The sequence below is a fragment of the Sus scrofa genome, chromosome 1 (assembly GCF_000003025.6).
Source record: "Sus scrofa isolate TJ Tabasco breed Duroc chromosome 1, Sscrofa11.1, whole genome shotgun sequence".
Taxonomy (NCBI): Eukaryota; Metazoa; Chordata; class Mammalia; order Artiodactyla; family Suidae; genus Sus; species Sus scrofa.
In genome coordinates this window covers 26,154,589-26,180,736 of record NC_010443.5, presented here as the reverse complement: position 1 = coordinate 26,180,736, position 26,148 = coordinate 26,154,589, and the positions used below count along the sequence as shown (strand labels likewise).

The 26,148-nt window shown below is 41.8% G+C and overlaps 1 protein-coding gene across 6 annotated transcripts in view; it reads left to right on the top strand.

Annotated features, from left to right (window-relative positions):
- The window catches only part of ARFGEF3 (ARFGEF family member 3), a 187,535-nt gene that overhangs the window by 76,135 nt on the left and 85,252 nt on the right, over positions 1-26,148 (top strand). For 5 of the 6 annotated variants that reach the window (XM_021087436.1, XM_021087446.1, XM_021087451.1 and 2 more), the window contains 5 exons: positions 6,896-7,018; positions 10,738-10,780; positions 13,501-13,579; positions 21,318-21,422; positions 22,287-22,620. In XM_021087436.1, coding sequence (XP_020943095.1) covers positions 6,896-7,018; positions 10,738-10,780; positions 13,501-13,579; positions 21,318-21,422; positions 22,287-22,620 — 684 coding nt within the window. The remainder of the gene's footprint in view (positions 1-6,895; positions 7,019-10,737; positions 10,781-13,500; positions 13,580-21,317; positions 21,423-22,286; positions 22,621-26,148) is intronic. The other variant, XM_021087441.1, reaches the window with a different exon arrangement.

Genomic DNA, 26,148 nt, shown 5'->3' with positions numbered 1-26,148 from the left:
AAAACTTTTTTTTTCTATTGTCACTTTTGATATAGCTATGAAAACAATTGATAAAACACCTTAAAATAAATCATATAAAGTTCCTGTAGAAATGTTGGGAAAGAATCCAGACACTCTCTTCTTTCTTACTCTGGGCTGCACTGACTGTTACTCAAGAATAGTGTTTACTCTGAAACCTGTTGATCAGGAAATGGGATGTGTACTTAAGTATGAAAAACGAGGCAGTTTTCCCAAGGTACTGCTGAAACTATCAAAGGATCATTAAGCGCTAAAAATATAAATAAGAGGGCAGCTTTGTTGGTGTATCTAACTTTAATTTGCTCAATTAAACTGCAGTAGTGACAATTATTCCAGAATAACATCTTCCACGATGCAGGAGGAATAAGAAATGTCAACCAAATTTAGAATCGAACCGTTATGAAATATCCATCATGTGTTTTCTATTGAATTTCATGTACTATCATTACTAAAGCTCCATTTGGATACATAGGTCTCTTCATTGGTTGAAAGCTGGAGTCTTAGTATTTTTCTTGCTATTATGTCCAAACTAGCAGATATGTCCAGTGTTCCTATAGTATAGGAAAAAGCTGTGGGAGTAAAAATCTCCACTTTCTTGGGGTTAAAGAGGAGGTGGTGCCATAACCAGAAGCCCTATGAAGCTGATTGAAAGATGATGAATGATACTGTTTCTATGGTAAGATTTGGGGCATATTCTCATGCTTGCTTGGCAGCTGCTCTATGGGATTTTTCAAAGTGATTAAGCCTTGTTTGTAGATGTGTATTTGCTGGTTTGATCTTAGTCATCAGAAACTTCTTCCAAGTCTTTGACCTGTAGCATGTTATCAAGTTCAAACAGAGTCTATCTCAAAGACCTTTTTTTATTTTCTCTAAGATTTTTACTTTCAGAAACCTCCCCCTTTTTCCCCCACCATGCCCACAGCATGTGGACGTTCCCGGGTCAGGAATTGAACCTAAGCCACAGCAGTGACAATGCCACATCCTTAACCACTAGACCACCAGGGAACTCCCTTTTTTATGCCATCCATTCACCATCCCTCAATTCCAAAACAGTGGTCAATAATGGTAGCTACTGATGGTTAAGTTCCTAGGGCATGTCAATACATTGTATTTTATATACATTCTCTTTTAATCTTTACCACAACCAAGAATATATAAAGAATCTCAAAGAAAGGGAGGTATATTTGCTTGCCTAGTGATTTTAGGCCAAGAAAGCCCCCAGGTGGATGGGAGGGAGGGGTCTCTAAGGTGGAGTCTGATTGCACCCACCTCACCACATGCTTCCTTTATAAGCAACTCAGCAGGACAGCTGTTCCCACTGCCATCTGGGCTTGTTTTTTTCTACTTATAGAAAAAATACTTTTTTAGTTACCAAATCTTGGCTTTCTGTATTTCAAATATGTGCTCTTAACCTCTCTATATATTGCTTCCTGGCTACTCTCACTCTTAGAAAATGTCAATTGAATCTTGCCATATTAACATAGCAACTGACAGAAATTCTTGGGATTCTTATCCACCTTGGACCTTTACCAGGCATTTAGTTAGGGAATGCCTGCATAGTGCTTTTACATGTGAAGCACAAGTACTGATGCATTTTACTTTTTTTGTGACCATAGATTTACTTGACCATTAGGCATATGCCACTTTCTTGGGTATCTTTACGTATCGATACTCAGGTTTATCTTTTCCAAACATTATGCTACCATCAGAGGATATGGAATTTAGCAGTCAATAGTCCCACTTGTTACTCCAGGAGCTTAAAAACACTGAGGCTCAAGACCTGCGGCCAAAGATTCTGTTTCAGTGGTTCTAGTTGTCAACTAAATTATTTTTTAATTGGACTCATCTTGAAATATTCAGGGATGCTTTTTTAAAAAATTCTAATATGTTAGCATTTTTCCTGAGCCATAGCTCAAATAAAATAGTTTACAATGAAAGAGCAGATATAATCTAGAAGAAAAGTACACAGATGACTTGGTCCATTCATCTTAGAAGCATCTTATTTATCATGTTTTCTTTAAGAGGTGATGAGGGGAAAGGATAGCCCACCTAGGGGCAAGAGAACCAGCCAAGTGAGCTAGCCCATGCCTTAAGACCAGCCGAGGTTACTGGAGCTGTGGAAATCCCATTCCAAGGAGCTTCTCCACTTTTCTTTCCAGAAACTCTTTCGTTCCTTCCTCGTGGGCCTGTCTCTTTACTCACTCTGGTTTGACTGCTCTTGGGATGGGCTTTGAGCAAACCAGTCCTCTGCAAGAAATTCACCACTTTCCTTTAACCTCTGATGTGCATAGCTCTTGAAGAACTTACTGAGAATAAGGCACAGTGAGCAATGCAGAGATCTTTCTGCTTCATTTTGGGCTTGTTCATTGGGCAGAGGCTAGAGTTCTGTATACCAAGCAGAAGGCTCTGCCTGAGAAGGTGTAGGAACCAAGGGACTGAGGTGCTTTAAGCCCTTTAATATGCCAGCTGAAGCCAAGAAGAACACGGAAGAGGAAGAGGAAAGTCACAATCAGTTTTCTGTGGCTGCCTGGGCACTTTAAGAATTTCCTTGTACGTTGAGATCCAAAAGGAAACCAACAAATTTCCCTACCCAAACATGGTAATTACTTATACAGATATTTCTTAGGAATAGTAAAACAGCTTCAGTTCACTCTGGATGTATGTGTGGGTGTGCCCGGGTGTTTACATCAGCAAGTGCCTCCTGTTGCATACCCACCTGTTACTGCTGTTCACCTGGGAACAGCTGAGCCACTGAGCTGTCTTTGTGATTTGACATAAAGTTTAGATTTAAAGCGATAATCAGAATTTCCTTTGGTTCTAATGTGATCACTAAGCATTCATCATCTTCCATATATGAGACTTTTCTGCTTTCTTGCAGCTTTCTTACTCTCTGATCCTCTCTATTTTTTTCACCATAAATTGTCATCTCCATAAAATTTTTCCAATTGGAAACCCACTAGCTCTTCTCTTTGTATAGGATCATTAGTCCATACCACACACTGTTTTAGCAAAGCTGTGCCACTAACAGCATTCAGATAGGAAAGAGAAGGTAAATGCACAGTTCAACAAAGTGAAGGTTTTACGTACTTTACAAAGTTAAGCAAACTTGCACTGCAGTAGCTTCTTGAAAATTTATTATCACTTTGGACAATATGTATTGAATATCTGCTACATTCTACTATAATTTAATAGTAGTGATTCCACCATGGTTGTAACCAGGTACTGTTATTTATCAGTCTACAGACTTGGTGCTATATAAAACTTGCATTGCTTATGTACTGGCTTGCAGACTTGCGTTATCTTGTTCTTTTTCCTTCTGCTCTTGGGGTTTGTTTTGCTTCATTAACAATGTATGTTTCTGCCCTCAGTTGTGTCTAGCATGCTGTAAAGCTGGATGTCCACAAATGCATGAAATGCTCACAATGTTCTCAGGCACCTCCTCACTGCCCTGTGTCTTCGTGCGTTCCCTGGAGATCAGGGGCCTGTGGCTTTTCATAAGGTATTTGACTTGCCCTTTGAGCCTCCGGCAGAGGTGCCCAACTGAGGCTTTTTAAGAGTTCTTCTGCACCATGAAAGCAAAGGGCATGGGGAGGTGGAATTGATATTGGAAGTACGAAAAGAACAAATTGATGAGCCCCTTTCCCGGAAACTCAGCCTGACTTTTGGACCTGGTGTTCTCTGAGGTTCTCTGAGTCTTTGTGCTCATCTCAGCACTGGCCAGGGTAGAGGAAGACAGACATTCACAATGGGAGAAATCACTGGCCTTGAGTTACAGTGGTCAGGCTTATCATGGAAATCCTAGTTCTGCAAACCTTACTGATATAGCAATTTATTATTAGTATAGCAAGTATAAGAAATTTTTCTTTAGAAAACATCAGGATAGCTGATAATTTCTTTCTGGCTACCTAAAGAGAGCGATATTATCAGATGCATGGTTTTTTTTTGTTTTTTGTTTTGGTTTGGTTTGGTTTTTTGGGGTTTTGTTTTTTGTTTTTTTTGTTTGTTTGTTTGTTTGTTTTTTTTGTCTTTTTCGGTCCATACGTGCTGCATATGGAAGTTCCTAGGCTAGGGATTGAATCGGAGCTATAGCTGCCAGCCTGCAGCACAGCCACAGTAATGCCAGAGCCAAGCTGCATCTGTGACCTGCACCACAGCTTGCGGCAGCACCGGATCCTCAACCCAATGAGCAAGGCCAGGGATTGAACCTGCATCCTCATGGATACTCGTTGGGTTCTTAACCCGCTGACTCACAACGGGAATTCCTAAGCCGTTTTTTAAAGCAGGCCAAACTCACCTGCCTTTTCCCTTCATAAAATATCTCTTTTAATCAGTCATTTGCAGTTTTATACTTTTAGTATAAAACTCAACATTAAAAATGGTGGTGACTTGGGATGGAAATGCTATAAAATTGGGTTGTGATGATTGTTGTACAACTATAAGTGTAGAACAATTCATTGGGTAATTTAAAAAAATGGTGGTGACATTAGAATTCCAAGAAATGCATTGGTATTTGCAGAGTTCATCTGTTTACAGCACTGTTTGTATTGCTTCAAATCCAGTTCTTCATGTGTGCTTTCTTTCTTGGATCTTAAGTGACTGGTAGAATTTTTAAGGGAGCCTGTATATGGCTCTCAATACATGTTTCTGTTAAGTGTGTAATTCAGCTCTCAAAATAGCTACTTTTTCATTTTTAATGCTTCTAAGGCTTAAAATTCCCCCTTAAATTTATAATGTCAGAGCTTAGCGGTCTTAAAGATCAGCCAGTTATAAAAATTTCTTGGGAGAGTATAAGATTTAAGGAAAACCATTAGATCTTAAGGTATAAGTAATACAAGTGGTCCTAATTCACACTGAAGAATTTGGTTGCATCGAAGTGGAACATCAAACTCAGATTATTTTCGCAGTTTTTTGTTTGTTTGTTTTTGTCTTTTTGCTATTTCTTGGGCTGCTCCCACGGCATATGGAGGTTCCCAGGCTGGGAGTCTAATCGGAGCTGTAGCCGCCGGCCTACGCCAGAGCCACAGCAACGCGGGATCTGAGCCGCGTCTGCAACCTACACCACAGCTCACTGCAATGCCGGATCGTTAACCCACCGAGCAAGGGCAGGGACTGAATCCGCAACCTCATGGTTCCTAGTGGGATTCGTTAACCACTGCGCCACGACAGGAACTCCCCCCCCCCCTTTTTTTTTTTTATATTCACAGTTTTTAAACTGTTTCATTGTATGCAAAATTAAAAGCCTTGCAGGGTTAAAACACCCTTTTTCCTAAGTATGTATAAAGTGTACTGTTAAGGACATTATATTCCATGATTGTTTGAGAAGATGAATTTAAAACTGACATGCCCTAAATGGTAGTTTGAAAAATAAATATTTTGGAACTTACTCCTATTTTTTTTTTTTGCTCCTTTTTTTAAATAATGAATTAATCTAAGCCAACTTCCAAATATATTTTTGAGTTTTCAATGCTCATTTGAAATATTAAGCATTCAATAGGAGATAAATTAGACCATTAGAAATTATTTAGCCTGTTAATGTCACCGAAAAGGTTATCGTAATGAGGCCTGGCAGAAAGGTCTCGCTTAAGCAGTAGCAGCAGCAAAGGTTAACATTGAGATTCTCTCCCGTCTTAGTTATCAGTCATCAAATTAAATGTGTTCATTTAGGTGAGAATCTTGTATTTTCATTGTAGATAGTCTTGGAGTTATTCTTAGAAAAGTAGTTTAGGTACATTAATCCCTTTTTTTTTCTTTTTGTGGGACTAAATAAGCCTGGAAAATGGAAAGGATAGCATACCTTGTGGAGAGGAAAAAGTGGGCAGATTTAAAGCACGTGTTTATTCTTATGCTCATCCCTTTAGCTTCCAAAGAATTAGAAGTAATAAAATCTGAAAAGTCATGACATGTGACGTCATCATCATATGAGGGATTTCTTTTTTCCCTCAGACTGGGGTTTTCCATGCTCAACTAGACAGACTCGCAAGATCCAAATAGGCCACGTCTGGCATTATGTCCACTTAGCAGGGTGTAGGAGAGGGAACAGAGCATTTATCTTTCACAGGAGTCCTTGCTGCACTCCAGAGGCCAGTCTCTAGCTCTCAAATAGCAGCTTAGGAGCAAAAAGATGCGTGCCACCTCTACGGGTCCAGAGTCACCTTGGGGATCCCCAAGTTTCAACTGTGTAGGAACCAATATTCTCTAACAATCCCATGAGCTGAGCTGGCAGTTCCCTCAGAGGATGTGATCAATGACAAGTGTCAGTCACTCAAGGAAACTTCTTGCCAGGTTTGTATAGTTTGATCACAGTTTTCTGAATTCTAATTCTGAATGCAGCTTAGTAATTGGGAGATATTTTTATCCTAAACTAGGCTGCCTGGTAACATAGCTGACGTGTCCTACGCTTTTATCATGTTTTCAGAAGAACACAGCTAGAGAGTTAATCCAAGGTCAAACTTGTTTATAGAATAGGAGAAAGTGTTTTAATAATCCTTTCTCCATACTTCATTACTCGGGAGGTGATAAATTCCATTCCTGTTTTGCATGAAGAGAACTTTTCCTCATTACTTACCAGCCACTTGAGTTTGTTCTAGATAGAATTATTTGTCATATCTAAAAATATTTGTTTTCTTCTGTGATTCTCAGAATAATAAGCTTCTAAGAGTGAGAATCTTAAGGGAAATACTACTTGTCCTATATGATTAAAAGCAAATACATAGTAGGGATTTTAAAATATTTAATAGGACTCATGGATAACTAGTCCTAAATCAGGCTGACTTTCTGTTGGAAACGATTTAACATCCTCTCTGATTAATTCTAAAGCGTGTTGGTAATGAACTGATATCTACAGAGCGTGTATGTTGCTATCTTATTTCTTTACTAGGTGTGCATTGAAACATACATATGTAGCTGTCACCAGCGTAGTATAAACACTGCTGTGCGGGCAACTCTCAGTCAGATGCTGAGTGACTTGACTTTACAGTTACGACAGAGGCAGGAGAATACGGTGAGCCTCCCAGTACCCATACATTCATCCTGGTCTTGCCAGTGACTACCTGTGACTGTATGCGGAGTGTCCCACATCCTGTGTGCTCTCCCCTCCCTGGCCAGGGCTGCTTCCTACCAAAACATTAGGAAGGGCTGGCTTGGTTTAGAAGAGTATTTACTTATATAAATTACGCTCTTTAAATGTATTTCTGCCTGTTGTACTCCCAGTCTTGGAGAGTTATTTTTCCTTATGGTTTCTGTCATTTTTCTTTTTTCTTTTGTCTTTTTAGAGCTGCACTCGCAGCATATGGAGGTTCCCAGGCTAGGGGTCTAATCGGAGCTGTATCCACCAGCCTACACCAGAGCCACAGCAATGCCAAATCCGAGCTGCATCTTCGACCTACACCACAGCTCATGGCAACGCCAGATCCTTAACGCACTAAATCGAGGCCAGGAATCGGAACCTGCAACCTCATGGTTCTTAGTCGGATTCATTTCTGCTGCGCCATGATGGGAACTCCGGTTTCTGTCATTTTTCAATAATTATTTTAAAATTCACTATTCTTTTAAAATCATTTTTTTGAAAACTTCTCAGACTGAAATATTTTCTGTAAAAATATTACCATATTAATAATTTGAAATTAAGAACAATTTCTAGCAGTCAACTACACACTTTGAGGTTTGGTGTATGTGTTTCTTTCTGTGAAATGAAAGGCTGTGGCAGGAGGTCCCCTTCACCTGCTGGTGCCATCAGGGGAAAGCTGAATTTGTCTCCTCTCTGTCATCAAAGCCCACTTGGCGCTTTTGGCTCAAAACTGGAATAGATTGTTTAAAATGAGCCTTCCTGGGGAAAATGTAAATGTAATCAGCTTCCTGTATATAATATCTTTTGGGAATGTGAATGAGGAGATGATTCCTTTCAAAAATGTTATTTTATTTTTGCTTTTTAGGGTCACATTCGCAACATATGGAGGTTCCCAGGCTAGGGGTTGAATCAAACCTACAGCTGCTGGCCACAGCCACAGCAACTTGGAATCCTAGCTGCATCTGCGACCTATACCACAGCTCACAGCAATGCCGGATCCTTAACCCACTGAGCAAGGCCAGGGATTGAACCCACATCCTCATGGATAATGGTCTTGTTACCACTGAGCCACAACGGGAACTTCCAAAAAAAAAATTTTTATTTTAAATCTGCCTCTCTAATAATCCATTTTAAAATTCTTTTAAAATATGTGGGTATTCTGAAATGGACACTGTATTAGTTTTGGTTTTTTTTTTTTCAGAATAGGAAGTCTCAATTGCAATCCAAATATCTCAGAAATTAATTTTTACAGAAATTGAGTTCATGTTTAACATTTCTTTTTTTTGAACTTCAATTATTTCCCATTTTTAACTTCAGCTATTTTCTAATTTTTAGAAAATCCCACAGTTGAGTGGAACCTTAGAGATTATCTAGTCAGGCTCTTTTATTCCTCATAAAAACAGATGGGGAAGATGAAGCCCAAAGAGGTAAAATGGAAATCTAAAATTAATGAGTTTATCAATGAAAGAGTCAGAACGAAACCCCTAGTCTCCTTACTGACTCCCAGTCCAGGTTATTAATATGTCGACTGTGTTGATAAAAACAGCACTAATGTGAAGAAACAAATATTGATTTTCTTTTGGGTTTTTCGTATGTCTACAGCCCAGTTCTATTTTTAAAAATGCTTTAACTTGAGATATTTTCATTTCATTAGCTTTTTATTGAAAATGATTCCATTTTTACTAGGCTTTTGAATATGGTGGACTGGGAACATTAGTTTAAAAGAAAATCAGATCTTTAAAAAAGAGACCACTAGTAGGGGAAAAAAATGTTTTGAATGGAAATAAACCTAAGAGGTTGAAAATCCTTATGTTAAAATATGCAATCATAATTCAGCCTTGCAGAATGGCATCATGATGGGAAATACGATATTGACAATAAAGTTCTGAGATGAAGCATTTGTGGAAATTTTGTAGTTTCAAAATGATTGCAGTTAATTATTTAATACATTTTAAAATTTTTAAATAGGAGAGTTCTAGATTTTAAGTAATGTGACTCAGCTTTTTAGTTCCTCTTGCCCTTCTGTAAGAATGGTAATGGTATTATTTGTTGAGGTCTGAATAAAGCTGGAGGGTTATCTGCCTCTGACCTGTGCACTGTATGGCTGATCAGCCTTCTGGTCCTGCTCATCACTGACCATCTGGACTCACCCCAACCGGAGGCAAGATCCCAAATTAGAAGGAAAATTAGTGTTTCCTGTTAATTTCCTTTCTTTTACTCATGAGGTCCCAGGAGATGTTTTTGTGTCCCAGAAAAACAGGATTCTCAGGATGCTAACATTTGAAGCAGGGGTGATGTCTGCTAAAGGGAGACATACGTTTTGCCACCTAAGAATAAAGAATAGTTATTTATTAAAGGTATTAAAGAGGAATGGTCCCTAGGAATGGTGAGGCTCTCTCTAAAGAGGCAGGCTGTCTGTTCTCCCATGAGACACATAGCATTATCTGGGGAAGGTGTGGATAGTGCTTAGCATCACTGGAAAGACATCCTGAAGCATCTCAGATTTAGCAAGTCGTAAATACAATGGAAAGAAAATAAATCTAGAATGCCAAAAGCATTAGCATGAAATGTTATGTTCAACCTGATGTCTAGCCCCACCCCCACCCCCAACTCCCAGGATAGATTGTGCAGTTTGATTTTGTGGCCTCAAAAATCCTGAGTTATTACCAAACTTTATTATTGAATTGTTTAAACAGACAAAAGTCATTGTCAGATTGTTGTTACTATTTTTAAAAAGAAAAAAATGCCACATGTAAGTACTCGGGGAGTAGGTAGTAGTAGTTCTTCTGTCCTTAAAAATGATTCAGATGTATTTCCTCCAGAAAATACTGTTCTGTACTTAATATTTAGCCATGTGCTGAGCTCCAGGCACTGACAGAGCAGTTCTCAAAAATGCCATGGAAGCTGCTGAGCTTGCAAATTTATGAACAGAGACTAGTAGAAATATGTGCCTGTAACAAGTTTTTTTAAATTATCACCAACGCGTGATTTATATGTCTGGTAATTGACGTGAAAATGCCCTTTTCTTATCTCCCAGTGCTCAGAGGCCACCTTCCTTCTCAGCTCAGTAGTCACTGAATTCTCCCTGCAGCGGGGAGTAAGCCTTCCTACTAGTAAATGTCTTTTCCTTCCTGTTCTCCTTTCCCTCAAGGTTCTGTCTCTACCCTCATAGTTCTGGATCTACCTAGCAACAGCCTAGAGAGGCTAGTCTGGTCAGATAGTCGGAAGTTAATATGCATCTGACCAGCAAACACCTTGGACCCGTATGTCCAGGAACCTGATCCTTCTCAAAAACGTGCAGTCTGTGACCTTGGAACAAATTGTTCTTGGTGCACAGAGAACACACCTGTTTAGGCAGGTATTGCCCCAGGAAGGAAGGCTCAAGTGCACCATGGGGCTTAAATTTCCAGGGGGTGGTGGACTCTTGAATGGATTATTTTTGGAACCGATAAACGGCACTTCCAGACCTCATAGCCTTTTCTTGAGTACCATGAGTAATGGACTGCTGTCAAGAGCTGGAGGGTGTGCCTGGTAAGTTAGCAGAGCCCAGAGCTCTCAGATGATATTTGTTTCCTAGAACTTGCCATTGTTTAAGAGTAAGGGTATTTCTTGCCTGAATCTCCTAATGGTCCTGCGTGTGTCTCCCTTACCAGATAATTGAAAACCCGGACATCCCACAGGAATTCAGGAGTCAAGGTACTGGATTTGATTTTTGCATGTTCAGCTTAACAAGCAGGTGGAAGTACGCCTGCTGTGTGTTTGGTGCGCGGATGTAAAGCTGAGTCAAAGCTCTCGGGTTGGTTCACTGTTCTCCTTGGAGGTTCTGCTTAGCTCTAGTCAGCCATTGTTTCCGTCTGTTCCTACACTATGCCATCCATACCTATCCCTGTTCCAACTCTGCCAGGGAAATTAACTCTTCACACACCTGCCTATTGGGCTGGGTTTTGTAGTTACTCTGCTCTTCAGGAAGTCAGGTTTATTAATTGTTCAAGTGAGAGCTGGAATAGAGAACTGCAGAAAGCTGCTTGGTATAAAGTGCAATGGCACCTGAAGTATGTTTGTGAAATACCGATTTTTTGATATGAAAAATGAGTCATTGCACAGGGGATCCTGTGGAAGGACAGACAGCCCAGTTTAAGTAGCGGATGAAATCAAGGTAAGGATTTTGTTCTGACCCAAAGGAAAGGAAAAAATAGAGATCCACGTATAATGGACAAATATTTTGATTTCTTAAAAATGTCCGATGGTATTGTTTTCTGAAAGAGAGATGAAAAAATCAAATCATCTGATGAAAAATTGCAATACAAGTTTTCAGATTTTATTCAGTCACTTATTTATTTATTTATTTATTGTCTTTTGTCTTTTGTCTTTTTAGGGCCACACCCGAGGGATATGGAGGTTCCCAGGCTAGGGGTCTGATAGGAGCTGTTGCTGCTGGCCTACACCACAGCTACAGCAATGCCGGATCCTTAACGCACTGAGCAAGGCCAGGGATCGAACCCACAACCTCATGGTTCCTAGTCGGATTCATTTCCACTGCGCCATGACGGGAACTCCCCAGTCACTTTTTTAAATGTTAAGGAAAATCTGCTTTTCTTTCATATTTTTGCCAGTTAATCCATGGGGAGATGGAGGCGGGTAGAGAGAAAATGAAAGAGAAGGAATGAAAGGGAGAGGAAGAGGTAGCCGAACAGACAGAATTAGAAAAAAAAGTTAAAGAAATGAGGAAGAGTGATGCTTTAAGTCATTTTCTAAAGCCTGGCTCGAGCGCAGTGTTTTAATCACATCTTGCTGTGTTCTTGGGCTGCAAGTACTGAAGCATCTTTTCACCTTTTGAAGCTCTCAATGGTATGTTCCAAGATTTTCCACCTGTTTTTTCCTCTTTTGGCTTTTACAAGTCCCATAATATCTTCATTTTAATACAGGATGTTTTTATAAACTAAAAAGGAGGTCAAAATCCTCTTGATTAAGGATGCATCTTTAAAAACTATATCAGTAAAAAATTGATGGGCTCATTTGAAATTAACCCAAACTTTGAGTTTCAGAACTACTTATGGGTTTTATTTAAACTGTCTTTTTTTGTTGTTGTTGTTGTTGTTGTTGTTGTTGTTGTTGCTATTTCTTGGGCCGCTCCCGCGGCATATGGAGGTTCCCAGGCTAGGGGTGGAATCGGAGCTGTAGCCACCGGCCTACGCCAGAGCCACAGCAACGCGGGATCCGAGCTGCGTCTGCAACCTACACCACAGCTCACGGCAATGCCGGATCGTTAACCCACTGAGCAAGGGCAGGGACCGAACCCGCAACTTCATGGTTCCTAGTCAGATTCATTAACCACTGTGCCACGACGGGAACTCCTAAACTGTCTTTTATCATTTTACTTGATCATTTCTCAATGTATTTCTTGCATTTAAAATCTTAAATTCTGAGAATCAGCTATTTCTTGCTCTCCTGTCCTCTTCCAATTTGATTTTTATTTTTCTTCTTACACTCTTGCCATTTTTGCTCCATCTTCTTTGACCTGGTGGTCATTCACTCATTCATTACACATTCATCAAATACATGGCCACATTTGCATGGATCTTCATAGGTTTTTATTTTTAAAGAAGCAAGTGCTTCCACTCGTGACTTCCCTTGGCCCAACAGATCTGGAACTTTGTTCTTATCTATCCCATCTTGCCGAAGGGAAAATGAGCTTACCCACCCACGCTCATGCAGTCAGCAGGCTGTGGACCATGACTTCCCCAGATTCCACATTTCAGCCTTTTCCCAGTACACTTCAGTGCTTCTGTGGGAGCTTTGGTGTTAGATTCCAGACATGAACATGCCTGGAGGGAAATTTTTTTTTTTTCCTGATGTTGGTTATTGCTCCTTTATCAACAAAGATGATGTACCCTTAGGATGCTGGACAAATAGCTAAAACAGGTGAAGATGGTGACTAAGTTATTTTGCACCCTTTTCCTAGTTTCTTAGTTTGAAAAGCCCATCTTGCTTCCATGTTGCTGTGTTCTGTCTCTCTGGGATACAACTCAAGTCTGCTCAGAAGACCCAGAAATTCAAGAGGTCAGAATAGGGGAGATATGAATCATCTACTGGCTTAAATATGGAGAAAATTGTTATCAATTGTATAGTTTCTTAAACTAACCAAGTCTTTTTTGGTTAAGTGGGAATGGATTTTATTTATAATAAATAGTCTATTATTTCCTTTCTGGACTATCTTTTGAGTGTTTTATTTTGGAAAGGGGTGATTACATTCAGTTCACTTCTGTGACCCTTTTGGTGGCCTACGGAAGCCTCAGCCTCTGAAAATCATCTTTGCAGTCCTGGAAGTATCAAAAGCAGAAGATGGGAAGGACTGTCGAGGAAACCGTGGTGCCCCCCCACCAGTGTCTAATACCTGTAACCTCCTCTGTTTGCAGGGTCAACAGTTGAGTCCCTCTGTGATGACCTTGTCTCTGTGCTCACTGTTCTGTGTGAGAAGCTCCAAGCGTCTATCAAGTAAGTGCCCTCAACATCGGTGCTCTTATTCGCTAATGGCCTATTTCCGAAGTAACTTGTCCACAGCATCACTTAAAATTGCAGCGTACAGGGAGGATGGTTCCCCCCCACACCCCCATTGGTACTCACCTGCCATTCCTGAGAAATACATTCAGTGATTTTGGACAAGCCTATGTTACCAAATATGATTACGGATCTAATTTTCTGATGAAAAAACAGGAAAATAGTACTTTGCGAAGAAGAGTTAATCCCTTAAGCATGGAGATGAGTAAAAAGAATGTTAGCCAAGTTGATGTGAGGGCTGGTCCTCACCTGGCATGTCCCAGGTGTGGGACTCCCAATGAGTCTTCTCACTGAACAGTCGCACCTTCCTCTTCTGTCAACTGGAGACCTTGGACTGTGTTGTCTTTCTCTGTTTCATCTTATCTCCTGAGCCTGTGAGCTCACACACCTATCTTTAAAAAGAATGCGTTGCTCTGACTTTTCCATACTTGTTGTTTATTTGCATGTCAGTTTAATCAGTAGTAGTAGTTCATCTGTCATGTCCACAGCTCAGCTCTTGGTGCAGTAAGTTGATGACATGTATCTATAGTAAAGCCAAAGCATAAGAAAGCCAGGTTTTCTAAGATGAAATAAAAAGTCTCTACCAGCTACATATAGTTAACTGCAAAATTCTACAACACAGCAGGAATCTGAAGTGCCCTTTGAGTTGGGAAAGACATAAACTACTGTTTACTGTAACGACAACTTCTGATTATCCAGAAAAATTCTGCTTGTGGCATTTTATGTACATTTATGAGATGGGCACAGCATTCCAGTTTGCGGACGTGAATAAGCTTTCACACTTTTCTAGAAACACTATAAAAGTTTGCTTTTGTCATTTTTTTTTTTCATAAATTCAGGATTTTTTAAGCTAGGCTTAGAATTACTTTTAAGTTGTTGCCAAATAGTCTCTATATTGATTTATCTATCATTCCTCTGTGTCACCTGCATATTTCGAACAAACTAAGCTCAGTTTATATCAGGCACTTTAAATATTTTAGAGACCAATTTAAAATATCAATGGTAGAAACCAAAAAGAAATACGTTTAACTTCGTCCACACCCTACTGTCAAGTTTCTTGTACCCTAGAACCTTCATCGGGCTGCAGGTCTGGGCATTACGGTGCAGTGGGGCAGGGCGGGGGGAGTGGAGCGTTCGTGGAACGTGCCTGGCCACGCCTGTGCTCTGCTCAGGTCCCCTTCTTCCTGACCATGGACTGATGGAGCAGGTAGGGCTGGGACTCAGATTATCCTAACCCGAGGGCTCTAACACTAACTGTGGTGACTCCCATCTACAGGGACCCCCTGCTTCTTGATTTCCTTGGTACAGTCCCAGGTTATGCCTGTTGTGTATGATTATAATCACCCTCCTTCGCTCTCAACAATGTCCAGGCTGGAATAGGTTATATATTCACTCGGTCCATCCCGGGTTTATATCTCTTCTAGGGCTAACTCCTCCCACCCGCGCCCAGGTCCTCTCCATCGTGACAGAGCCAGCTGTTAAATCAGAGGTGGAATATGTTGCTCATCAGCTTGTTTTCTCCTAAGATACAATCATAATTTAAAACCATTGGCTCAACTGCATTATCTTTGTTAGATTACTTGAGTTAAAAATCCCTGTTCTGCCACTTAGTAGCTTACGACTTTGGGCAAAGATCTCAACCACCCTAGGCGTATGTATCCTTTAGTTAATTATTATTATCATGTTATATGATTTCATATTAATAATGTATGTTATAATAATCATAATAATTAGGCATATCAGTATATTTAATAGTAATATAATTTTAATATTAATATGCTTAATCAGTATAATATTAGTATATTATTACTTTGCATTATAATTGTTATAATAGTAATATATAATATTAGTAACATAAAATATGTTAGGCTTTTTGCAAGAATAGAATTAGAAAATTTACCTAAAAGGCTCTCAGTGCCCAGCCACTGAGGTCACCAGGAACATCTGAGGTTAGCATAACTAGGTTTATTGACATGGTCCAGCAAGGGACCAAAGGGCATTTAGTGAAAGTTGGATATTAAGAGGAATTGTTATGATGTTTGAACCTGAGTTGGGTAATTTGGGGGACGGGTTAAAGGAATTTGGGGTTCTGTTCAAAGATTGGGTACTGTTAGAAAGAGGGGGGGGAATTATAGCACTGAGCATCTTAGTTTTTATCTAGCCAACGAGAGGACCAGAGGGGAGCCAGAGTTGTCACTGGAGAAGCAGCAGGAGTCACTTAGAGGGGAGAATAATATTTGGTCATTTTTGAAATTATACAGAATTGTTTTAAAGTCTCTGTTCAGGTATGGTTGTAGATTGGCTTTCATCTTGTTCCATCACCATTTCTTTTTTAGAAGTTTATTTTTTTTTAATTTTTTTGTCTTTTTGTATGTTTAGGGCCACATCTGCGGCATATAGAGGTTCCCAGGCTATGGATCGAATTGGAGCTACAGCTGCCAGCCTACCTGACAGCCTCAGCAACACCAGATCCAAGCTGCGTCTGCGACCTACACACAGCAATGTTGGATCCTTAACCTACTGAGCGAGGCCAGGGATCGAACCTGCAACCTCATGATTTCTAGTCAGATTCATTTCCGCTGCACCACAATGGGAACTCCCTTATTCCATCACCATTGTGGAGAGTCCTCGTTGGATGTTAACATTCCATACAATTATTTATAGTCCCCAGGGGAACACCTAGCTGTCTGGTAGCAGTGAGGCAGTTCTTAGCTGTCAAAGATGCTGCTTCTGGAGTTCCCATCATGGCTCAGCAGTAACAAACCCAGCTAGTATCCATGAGGACTTGGATTCAATCTCTGAGCCTTGCTCAGCAGGTTAAGGATCTGGTGTTGCAGTGAGCTGTGGTGTAGGTCGAAGATGCAGCTTGAATCTGACATTGCTGTGGCTGTGGGGTAGGCTGGCAGCTATAGCTCCAATTCAACCCCTAGCCTTGAAACTTGCATGCGGCCCTTAAAAAAAAAAAAAAAAAAAGCTGCTTCTTGACCCACCCCACTCAGGTCTTAGCATTGCCAGGGAATAAAACAAAGACCACCAAAACTTTGAAAAATATGTTCATTACTGTACTGGCAAGAGAAAACAAATAAGCTAAACTTTTTCTTTCTAAGTGGTTTGCTAAAGGAAAACTCTAAAATTTTTAAGTGCTAGAAAAGTGCTAGTAATGGCTTATGATAATTATGCCATTGATAACTTCTAAATAGCCATCAGGGTAAGTTAGAATGAGTCTGTAGATCTGTAAATGAGACCATTGTTCACTGGTTCAGAAAGAGTCTTTAGCAAAGTCCAATATGGGCCTGCCTGGCATCTGGGTTTCAAGTTCCTGCTTCTTTAAAACCTGGATGACTCTAACATCAGCTACAGGGACTTCTATCTATGAGGCAACCGTATGTCCTGGTTTACCTTTAACAGTCCAAAGTTAGGCCTGTTGTGTAATAATAATAATAATAATAATAATAATAATAATGTCTTTTGTCTTTTTAGGGCCATTCCCACGGCATGTGGAGGTTCCCAGGCTAGGGGTCCAATTCGAGCCACAGCTGCTGGGCCTATACCACAGCCACAGCAACACCAGATCCGAGCTATATCTGCGACCTACACCACAGCTCATGGCAACGCTGGATCCTTAACTCACTGAGTGAGGCCAGGGATCGAACCCACAACCTCATAGTCAGATTCGTTTCTGCTGCTCCAAGACAGGACTCCTATTGTGTAATTACTACTAAAGATACTTGTATTGCTATCTTCTGGGAAGTACTGGTATAAGTGGAATTTTTTTTACTGCACAGCACACAATAAATAGTTGAGATAAACATGAGCTTTAAAATTGTTTGCTTTCAGAATTATCAATGCTAATTCTAGTTCATGATTGCGTTTAGGAACCCTGAATTTTTTACAACAGAAATTTGACCACAGATTTCTAGGAAAATATACATTGCACAAATGTACATCACAAGTGCATATATGTGTGCATATACATCACAATTCCCATTGTGGCTCAGTGGTAACGAACTGAACTAGGTATCCATGGGGATGGGGGTTTGATCCCTGGCCTCCTTCAGTGGGTTAAGGGTCCAGCATTGCAGCAAGCTGCAGTATAGGTTGTGGACACAGCTTCGATCTGGTGTGGCTGTGGCTGGCAGCTGTAGCTCCTATTCGACCCCTAGCCTGGGAACTTCCCTCTGCAACATATCTGGCCCAAAAAAAAAAAAAAAAAAAATGGAAGAAAAGAAAAAAGAAATTAAAGGTCATACATTTCTATCAATCACTGAAAAAAATGAAAACATTCTGAACCATATGATTCAGGGATAGGCTTTAAATGGAAAAAAAAATAATTCATGTGACACAATATGGTTTTCTAGTGTTTCTCCTTGGACATTGGATCAAAGATGCCTTTAAGCATATTGTTATAGAGCTAAATGATTTTTATAGGATTCTCATAGTCTTGCTTGGTTTTTCAGTGCAGTTTCCCTGTCACAATACTACCTCTAGAGACTGTTTACTTTGGTTATGTCCTGCCCCATCCTGATCCCACTGTCCTAAGATGGGGGTTCTATTGCCGTGGAAGCTGGGGTGCAAAAGGCTTAGTGCAGCTTCACTGGGAGTCTTTAAGTCTGTCTGGTCAGATGATGCCATGTCTTTAGCTGCTCTCACTCTGGTGGTTCTGTTAATTTCCTTGTTACATTTTCACTTCTGTATAGTTTCTTCTGATTTTACTCCCTTAACTCCTTTTATTTCTATTGGCTCAGCTTGACACCTCTCCTACATTCCGAATAGGTTCTTACTCTGAAATCACACTATGGTCTTTAATTCCTCTCAACAGTCGGTTCTAAAATCAGCGCCCACATACCTCATAGAGCTTTAGCTCCATAGAGGCATGTACTCATAACATGTTCAGGCTTTTGGGCAAATTCAGAAAATGCATTCAGGTATGCAGATTAACTCACATGCCTTGGAGATGTGGTATTAATAGAAGTCTATGTTAGGCAAGTTGAGTTATATGATGCTGTTTAAATCCAAGAATTTTTGGAAGCGTAATTGGGCTTGGGAAGATATTTATCATTCTCTCCCTATTGGTCTCCTGCCACCTTCTCCCCACTTTCTTCTCTTCCCAGTGCAGAATGTCAGAGACGAATCTGTACTGATGCATCTTGGAATTACTAAGGCAAGGCTGAGCATTCATATTGTGTATTCTGTCTTTTTTTTTTTTTTTTTTTTTTTTTTTTGCTATTTCTTGGGCCGCTCCCGCGGCATATGGAGGTTCCCAGGCTAGGGGTTGAATCAGAGCTGTAGCCACCAGCCTACGCCAGAGCCACAGCAACGCAGGATCCAAGCCTCGTCTGCAACCTACACCACAGCTCACGGCAACGCCGGATCGTTAACCCACTGAGCAAGGGCAGGGACCGAACCCGCAACCTCATGGTTCCCAGTCGGATTCACCAACCACTGCGCCACGATGGGAACTCCCATATTGTGTGTTCTAATTACATTCCACCCCCTGTGCAATTAACTCCCTCTCTCCTCTTTCTAACTAAATGTGAATCTGTATCTAAGGGGGAAAGTCAGTACAGTTGAAACAAAACAAAGTTGAAAGGACTCCAGAGAGCAAGGACGTGCCATCTTACAGCACCCTGGCCAGGTGCACCCTGGCCACCCACAAGAGTTGTTCTCTGTGAATTAAGAGTCTGGGGGGAAATCCAGAGATGAGCAGAGTGTGAGACTAGTAGGTCCTCAACCTGCCAGCCATGAAATGCTCAAACAAAAGTCTAGGCAAAATGACTCACCAGCCTCCTAAGTGGGCAGATTTTCCCTCGTGTGTTTTGAAAGAGCTGATTGGCTGCTAGGTTCTTTTCTGCCCTGTACATCCCATAGATGTGTTTGTCTACAGTCAGGCAAATAGAAGATATACACACCAGGCACACACATGTGTGCATCTAGTGAGGGGCATGGGTGGAGGGTGCTTACATTTCAAACAGCTTTCTAATGACATGACTCACGCCAGACCAGGGGCACTCATTTTTCCAGACTACAGCAGCCCACAGAAATCTGCCATATTCAGTCTCCAAGGAGACTTCTCAGGCCAGTTTCCTTGGCAATATATTCTCTCTGTCATCGAGTCTGATGCCTTGGGGTGGCCGTGTTGCCTCAGCATGCTTTGCTGCTATGTACTCGTAGGAGCCTTGACAGCTTGTCTCTTTTCTCTGGGTTTATTTCCAGTGATTTCAGAAGTTGAGACTCTTTATTGTCTATAGCTATTTTAGTTTTGGGATGTTCGACTGGCAGTTTGAAAGATAAACATCTTTTAACAAAGGGCATTTAATAATTATTTATCTTAATAATAAGTCAAGTGATTGGTCAGAAAGACCACCCACCTGGATTTTAATACGTCCTGATTTAAAAAAAAAAAAAAGGGGGGAATTCCCATCGTGGCTCAGTGGAAATGAATCTGGCAAGCATCCATGAGGAGGCAGGTTCGATCCCTGGCCTCACTGAGTAGGTTAAGGATCCTGCATTGCTGTGAGCTGTGGTGTAAGTCGCAGAAACAGCTCGGATCTCGCATTGTTGTGGCTGTGCTGTAGGCCAGAGACTACACCTCCAACTGGACCCCTAGCCTGGGAACCTCCATATGCCATGGGTGTGGCCCTTAAAATACAAATAATAATAATAATAATAATAATTTATGGTGGATTAGGCAGAAAACTTAATCCAGGTTTAAAAGTGTGCATCCCATAAAGTCATCAGGTTTTTTAAAATCTGGTTTTATTGAGGGACCCCATAATATTAATTATGAGAAAAATAATTTGTCCATTGAAAAACCATGTTGCTCTCAAAAAATAAAGAAGAAAAGCCAAATTTAAGTTAGTAAAGCATCAATCCTCTAAAAGATAGCATGGTCAATAGTCTCTTGAAAAATTTTGACCAAATATATTAGAAATTAATATCTCTGGGAAAAGCTGTGGACTTTACAGTATACCAGTAGTTGTTCATTGATGACAGTTTTCAGTTTGTTCGTTAATGGTAAGATGTCAGTAACAGGATAAACATGTGCTTGGGGGGTAAAATATCATCCATTCCATACCATGCTCAGTTTTTCAGTGAATCTAAAACTGTTTTGAAAAGAAAAGTCTATTACAGAAAAGTCACCCTAACTGTATGAGTTTGCTTGGGCTGCCATGACAAAGTACCACGAACTGAGAGGCTTAAACAACAGAAGTGTGTTGTCTCACTGATCTGGAGTCTGCAGACCATGCTGTCAGCAAAGCTGCTCCTTCTCAGGCCAGGAGGGCAGCATCTGCTCCAGGGCTTTCTCCGCAGCTGATAGACGGCCATTCTCTCCCCATGGCCCTTCACGTGTCTTCACTCCATATGCATCTCTGGGTCCGAGTTTCCCTGTTTTATCAGGATACCAGTCCTACTGGATTAGGATCCACCGAGTGACTTCACTTTAATTTGGTTACTTATGTAAAAACCCCACCTCCCAGTAAGACCACATATAAGGTACCAGGGGTGAGGGCTTCAACATGTGAATTGGAGGGGAGGGCACGAGTCAGTCCTCCCTAAAAATAAAACAAACTGCTTTGGTGATGCTTAACATTTTCCCTAGTGTTTTCTACATGTCAGCTCTTTAATTTTACCTTGACTCGGTGTGCATTTGTGCCTTGGTTCCGCCCCTCTGCAGTGACAGCCAGCAGCTGCAGCTTCTGTACCTGGAGTGCGTGCTGTCTGTGCTCAGCAGCTCCTCCGCCGCCATGCAGCTGCACAGAGGCTTCACGGACCTCATCTGGTGAGCGCGCCTCCAGTGGCGGACCCCATTCCCCCGACACCAACTCGGTGGCTGGGCTTGCTCCTTCCAGCTAAGTCTAGAGTCCCTTCCCAAGACATCCATGACCCGCTGGTCATTTCATCTGTGAGTAAATGTATTAGAGGGAAGTAAGGTAAATGCTTTGCTTATTATATGCACCACACCAAAGTGTGGAGAGGAGCCAGATAATCATTGTAACAAACTGTACCTCCCAAGGCCCCCTTGCATTTTGTTGACATCATGGGATCATGAGAGCCTCTGTTCTAAAGGCACCAGAGAGCACAGGGGAGGCAGTTGACCTTTGCCAAAACTGAACCTTATTCTCAGCCTGCCACTGCCACTTTGTCCATTCAACCTGAATACTAGTCTCTCAGTCCCAGTCAGAGATTCACGCAAATGACAGGACCCTTAGGCAGTCAGCTAGCGGCTCTGGGTTCCTGGGCTTAGCAACAGGGAGAAGTCATATGCCGTATCAGTATGATATATGTCAGAATTTTAAATTAACTTCTCAAATGAGGAGTATAAATACTTCTGTTATTTATAGCAAAATGAAACTTTATAGGATTATGAGTTCATTTTCTTCCCATAAGATAACTTCTAAGACTTCTCTTGATATTTTATTTAGTTAACCCCAGCTTGAGTTACGAGGAAAATAATCCTGTTGATATCCCCAGGAGTGATGAAGAGACATGAACACTGGGCAGAAGGTAGCCAGGAGGAGGAGCAGTAAGGAGCCCAGCTCTTACTTGTCATTTTTCTGGCACCTGGTATTTACCCTCTGGACATTATTAGTATTTTATTGATTGGCTTATAGTGAAACTTATTTTTCCTCTCATCTCTTCTCAGGAAAAACCTTTGCCCTGCTCTGATTGTGATCCTGGGGAATCCGATTCATGACAAAACCATCACCTCGGCTCACAGCAGTGGCACAAGTACCAGTGTGGAGTCGGACTCTGCGTCCCCCGGGATCTCCGACCATGGCCGGGGCTCAGGCTGCTCCTCCACGGCACCAGCCCTGAGTGGGCCGGTGGCTCGGACTATCTATTACATCGCAGCTGAGCTGGTGCGGCTGGTGGGGTCGGTGGACTCCATGAAGCCGGTGCTGCAGTCCCTCTATCACCGTGTGCTGCTTTACCCCCCAGCCCAGCACCGGGTGGAAGCCATCAAAGTAATGAAAGAGGTAGGGAGGCACTGCCACTGGCTTTTCCAGGGGGGCTGGGCAAGTGTCTTGCACACAGGAAGAACTTAGAAACTGTTTTCCAGGGGCCTGCTGGAACTTCATTGCCACCATGTGGGATTCATGAATAGGCAGCATCTTTAGCATCAGGGGCTGTATGTTGGGAGCTGGGCAAGGGGGGGGGGGGCAGGTTGATAAGTGCTCATTGAAACAAAGCCATCTGATAATTTCAGCTACATGCCTCTGAGCTTTCATCCTGGTCCCTCAGGTCCTGTCTGTGCAGATATATTTGTTTATTCACCTTGGCTAAAATTGGACTTCAAAATGATTTTACGCTCGGGCCGTGCATTATCCAACAAAGAGCTTTACTGATCTCATTGCTAAAAGGAATCCCACTGCCCCATTCCTTCTTGTGCCTCATTTCTCCCGTATGTCTGAGACAAAGGTTGTCCATCCATCCCAGTATGCTACTTCATGATTTTGAGGAGGAATTGGGGTGATTTTGAAGATGTTTCAAATAAGGATTCCTCTGCTTCCTTCTCAACCAGAAAGGAAAGTGATCAACGTATTCATATCTATGACCTTGTTCCTGAAGGTTAAATCACATTGGCCTTGGGTACCTAACACCAAAAAATCAGACTAACAAAACTCTCTTTCTGAGGACTCATTTATTTTAAGCAGTATTTGCTACTTGCCAGTTTCTAAAAAGCTTAATTTGAATTGCTTGTTGACGTTTCCATGAGGTTTGACTGTAATCAATAAGGGCAGGTTCTGACCCCCCAGCACTTCTAGAAATGAAGAAACCATCCGATGTAATTGCTGATTAAAAATATCTTTGAGCCCACAATAATAATTACCATTTTGTCTTATCTACTCAATGCTAGGCATTTCACATATATTATCTTTCATATTCATAATAACTTCATGAGGTTATATATAAACCTTCACCAATGAGGAATGTTACTTCTCCCCATCAGAGCATCAGGCAGTGGAGATCAAAGGGGCAGTTTTACTATCTAATCACTGCTAGGTTGCTGAACACAATACAGCTTTTTGTTTTGTTTTGTCTTTTTGCCATTTCTTGGGCCGCTCCCTCGGCATATGGAAGTTCCCAGGCTAGGGGTCTAATTGGAGCTGAAGCCACTGGCCTATGCTAGAGCCACAGCAGCGAGGGATCCGAGCCATGTCTGCAACCTACACCACAGCTCACGGCAACGCCGGATCGTTAACCCACTGAGCAAGGGCAGGGATCAAACCCGCAACCTCATTGTTCCTAGTTGGATTCGTTAACCACTGCGCCCCAACAGGAACTCCCAGAACACAATACAGCTTTGGAGGTGCGTGAAGCTACTTCAGCACCACCCAGACGGCCCCGCCGCCAGAGAGCAGAGCCCCCCAGACAACCGTGCTCCCCCCACCCCAGGGCCTGCCCCTTTAAAGTTTGCAGCCTGGAGGAGCCAGAATGAGCTTTCTCTGAATAAGCCACCTCTAGGAAGAGGAGGGTGGAAGGGGCCACTGGAATGCTCATCTCTGGCTCCTACATTCACCAGTTAGATCAGCCAGTCTCCCTCCACTGGAGAGAAGTGAAGGATAGGGGAAAGGACCCAGAATTTCATTCCACTAGGTGTCCCTGCCCATGGAAACATGATGCCAAGTGAAAGTTTTCCCTCCAGCAAAGAGGCTGCGACTTCAAGGGGTCACGTGATTTGCCCAGGGTCACAAAGAAAGGGATGTAAACCCCCACCGTAAGCCCATCGTCTTTGCCTACCCACACTTAGCACTGGACTTGACTTCCGTATTGCGAATATAGATGATTCTAGCATCTTCTTTCCTAGCACTGGTTCAGCTTCCCCTTTCATCTAACTCTGAATTTAGGATTTTCTCATCATAACATAATAACAATATTCCGAAGATTGCCACTTCAAAATGCAATAAAGTTTGAATAAGTACTTTGTGCATATAAAGCAATAGATAAATACTTGGTGCACTTCCTGCTACTCTAAGGAAGGGGAAGGAAGACAGAGGGAGCGAATAGCTGATCCTCACTTCTTCCTGCCTGGAGCAGTGCACCATTTGAGCTGGTCTCCTTGTCTCTTGCCTGTCTTTTTTCTTCCTCTTATTTTCCTGCACTTACGTTCATAAACTGCCACTGTTCATGTTTCCGCTCTCTAATGGCTCCTGTTGCCTCTCCCATCAAGGCTGAAATATTCTTCCCAGTTTCTAGACCCTTCTGTCATCATTCCCATTTCCCATCATTTCCCAGGATACACCCTCATTCCATCTCACTGACCCTGCTGTGTTCAGTGTCTACTTTCCTGCCTCTGTTCTTACCCCCTTGTCTGATTCCCATCGGCCACTTCCAGTTAACAGAGTTAAGTGATCACAAGAGGCTAGACCGACACTGCTGGCACTTTATATTAGCTTATTTCCAAACTCCTTGAGGAAGAAAAAGGAGTTTACCCGTTTTCCAGATGGGACACTAAGGCTCCATAAGGAGTGGTTTACTTGCCCACAGTCATTGTGAGCAGTGTGACTAAGACATGAACCCAGATGTTCTAAGTACAGCTGCCTTTGCTGTCAAAATCCTCCTCCTTCATGGCTCTGCTTTCTCAGAGCACTGATTTTGCTCTTCAATCCCATCCCACCATTTAGCCATTGATTATAATTGACTGTATGTCTCACCACACTGATTGTTTCATGGTGCCATGTGGAGCAAGCTTCTTGTCACCTTATTTTTGTATACCTTGTTTTTGTGTATTTCCCCTGGTGTCTAATACTATAGTACTTGAATCAGAATAAGTGTTTAACACATTGATTTGAGTGACAGATAAGCCTGAGGACAGCATGTCTTCCAACATATTTTGTAAGCAGTGGCATCTTTCTTTCCCCCTCAGAGTTGGCAGGCACTGGCATGGTTCCTGCCCACGGGTAGAGCCACTTGATGCCTGAATGCTAAGTAAATACTTTGCCTACAGGATATGTAGGTCTCAATGTCCTTAGTATTGCAAAGGAAATCAGTCGTGTTTTCCCCTTTTTCATAGATTTGCTAGCTTCCCAAGATCAGTTTGCAGGGCGAGCCTGGAATTGACATCAGTGCTGAGTAGCATGTCCAGGCTGTGCTGCCCCACAGAGCACAGCCCACTCTCATGGGCCACTTGGTTCTCAAAGCATCGCCTCCACTTACTGTGGCAACGTCAATAATTTGGGAAGGTTGGTAACCTAGAAACCAGAATGTGTAGGGCTTATGCACACAAAGAAAACCACTGGGCACCCCAGGATGTTTGTTTACCCTTTTGGAGTTTGAATGCTTGGTGGGTTATTTCCCTGTTCATTTGTCACTCTGCCCTGTGTGCTGTGTGCCTATTAATCAAAGCAGGACATTTTGTTCTTCAAAGTACATTTCTTTTCTGCTTCCACTTCCCATTCCATAATCACAAAGTACACCTTGCCTTTTTTCTCTCCTCCACAATTGGGCTTTAGAAGGAAGTCCTAGTCCTTATTAGACCCGTGCCACTCTCGCCACTAATACCA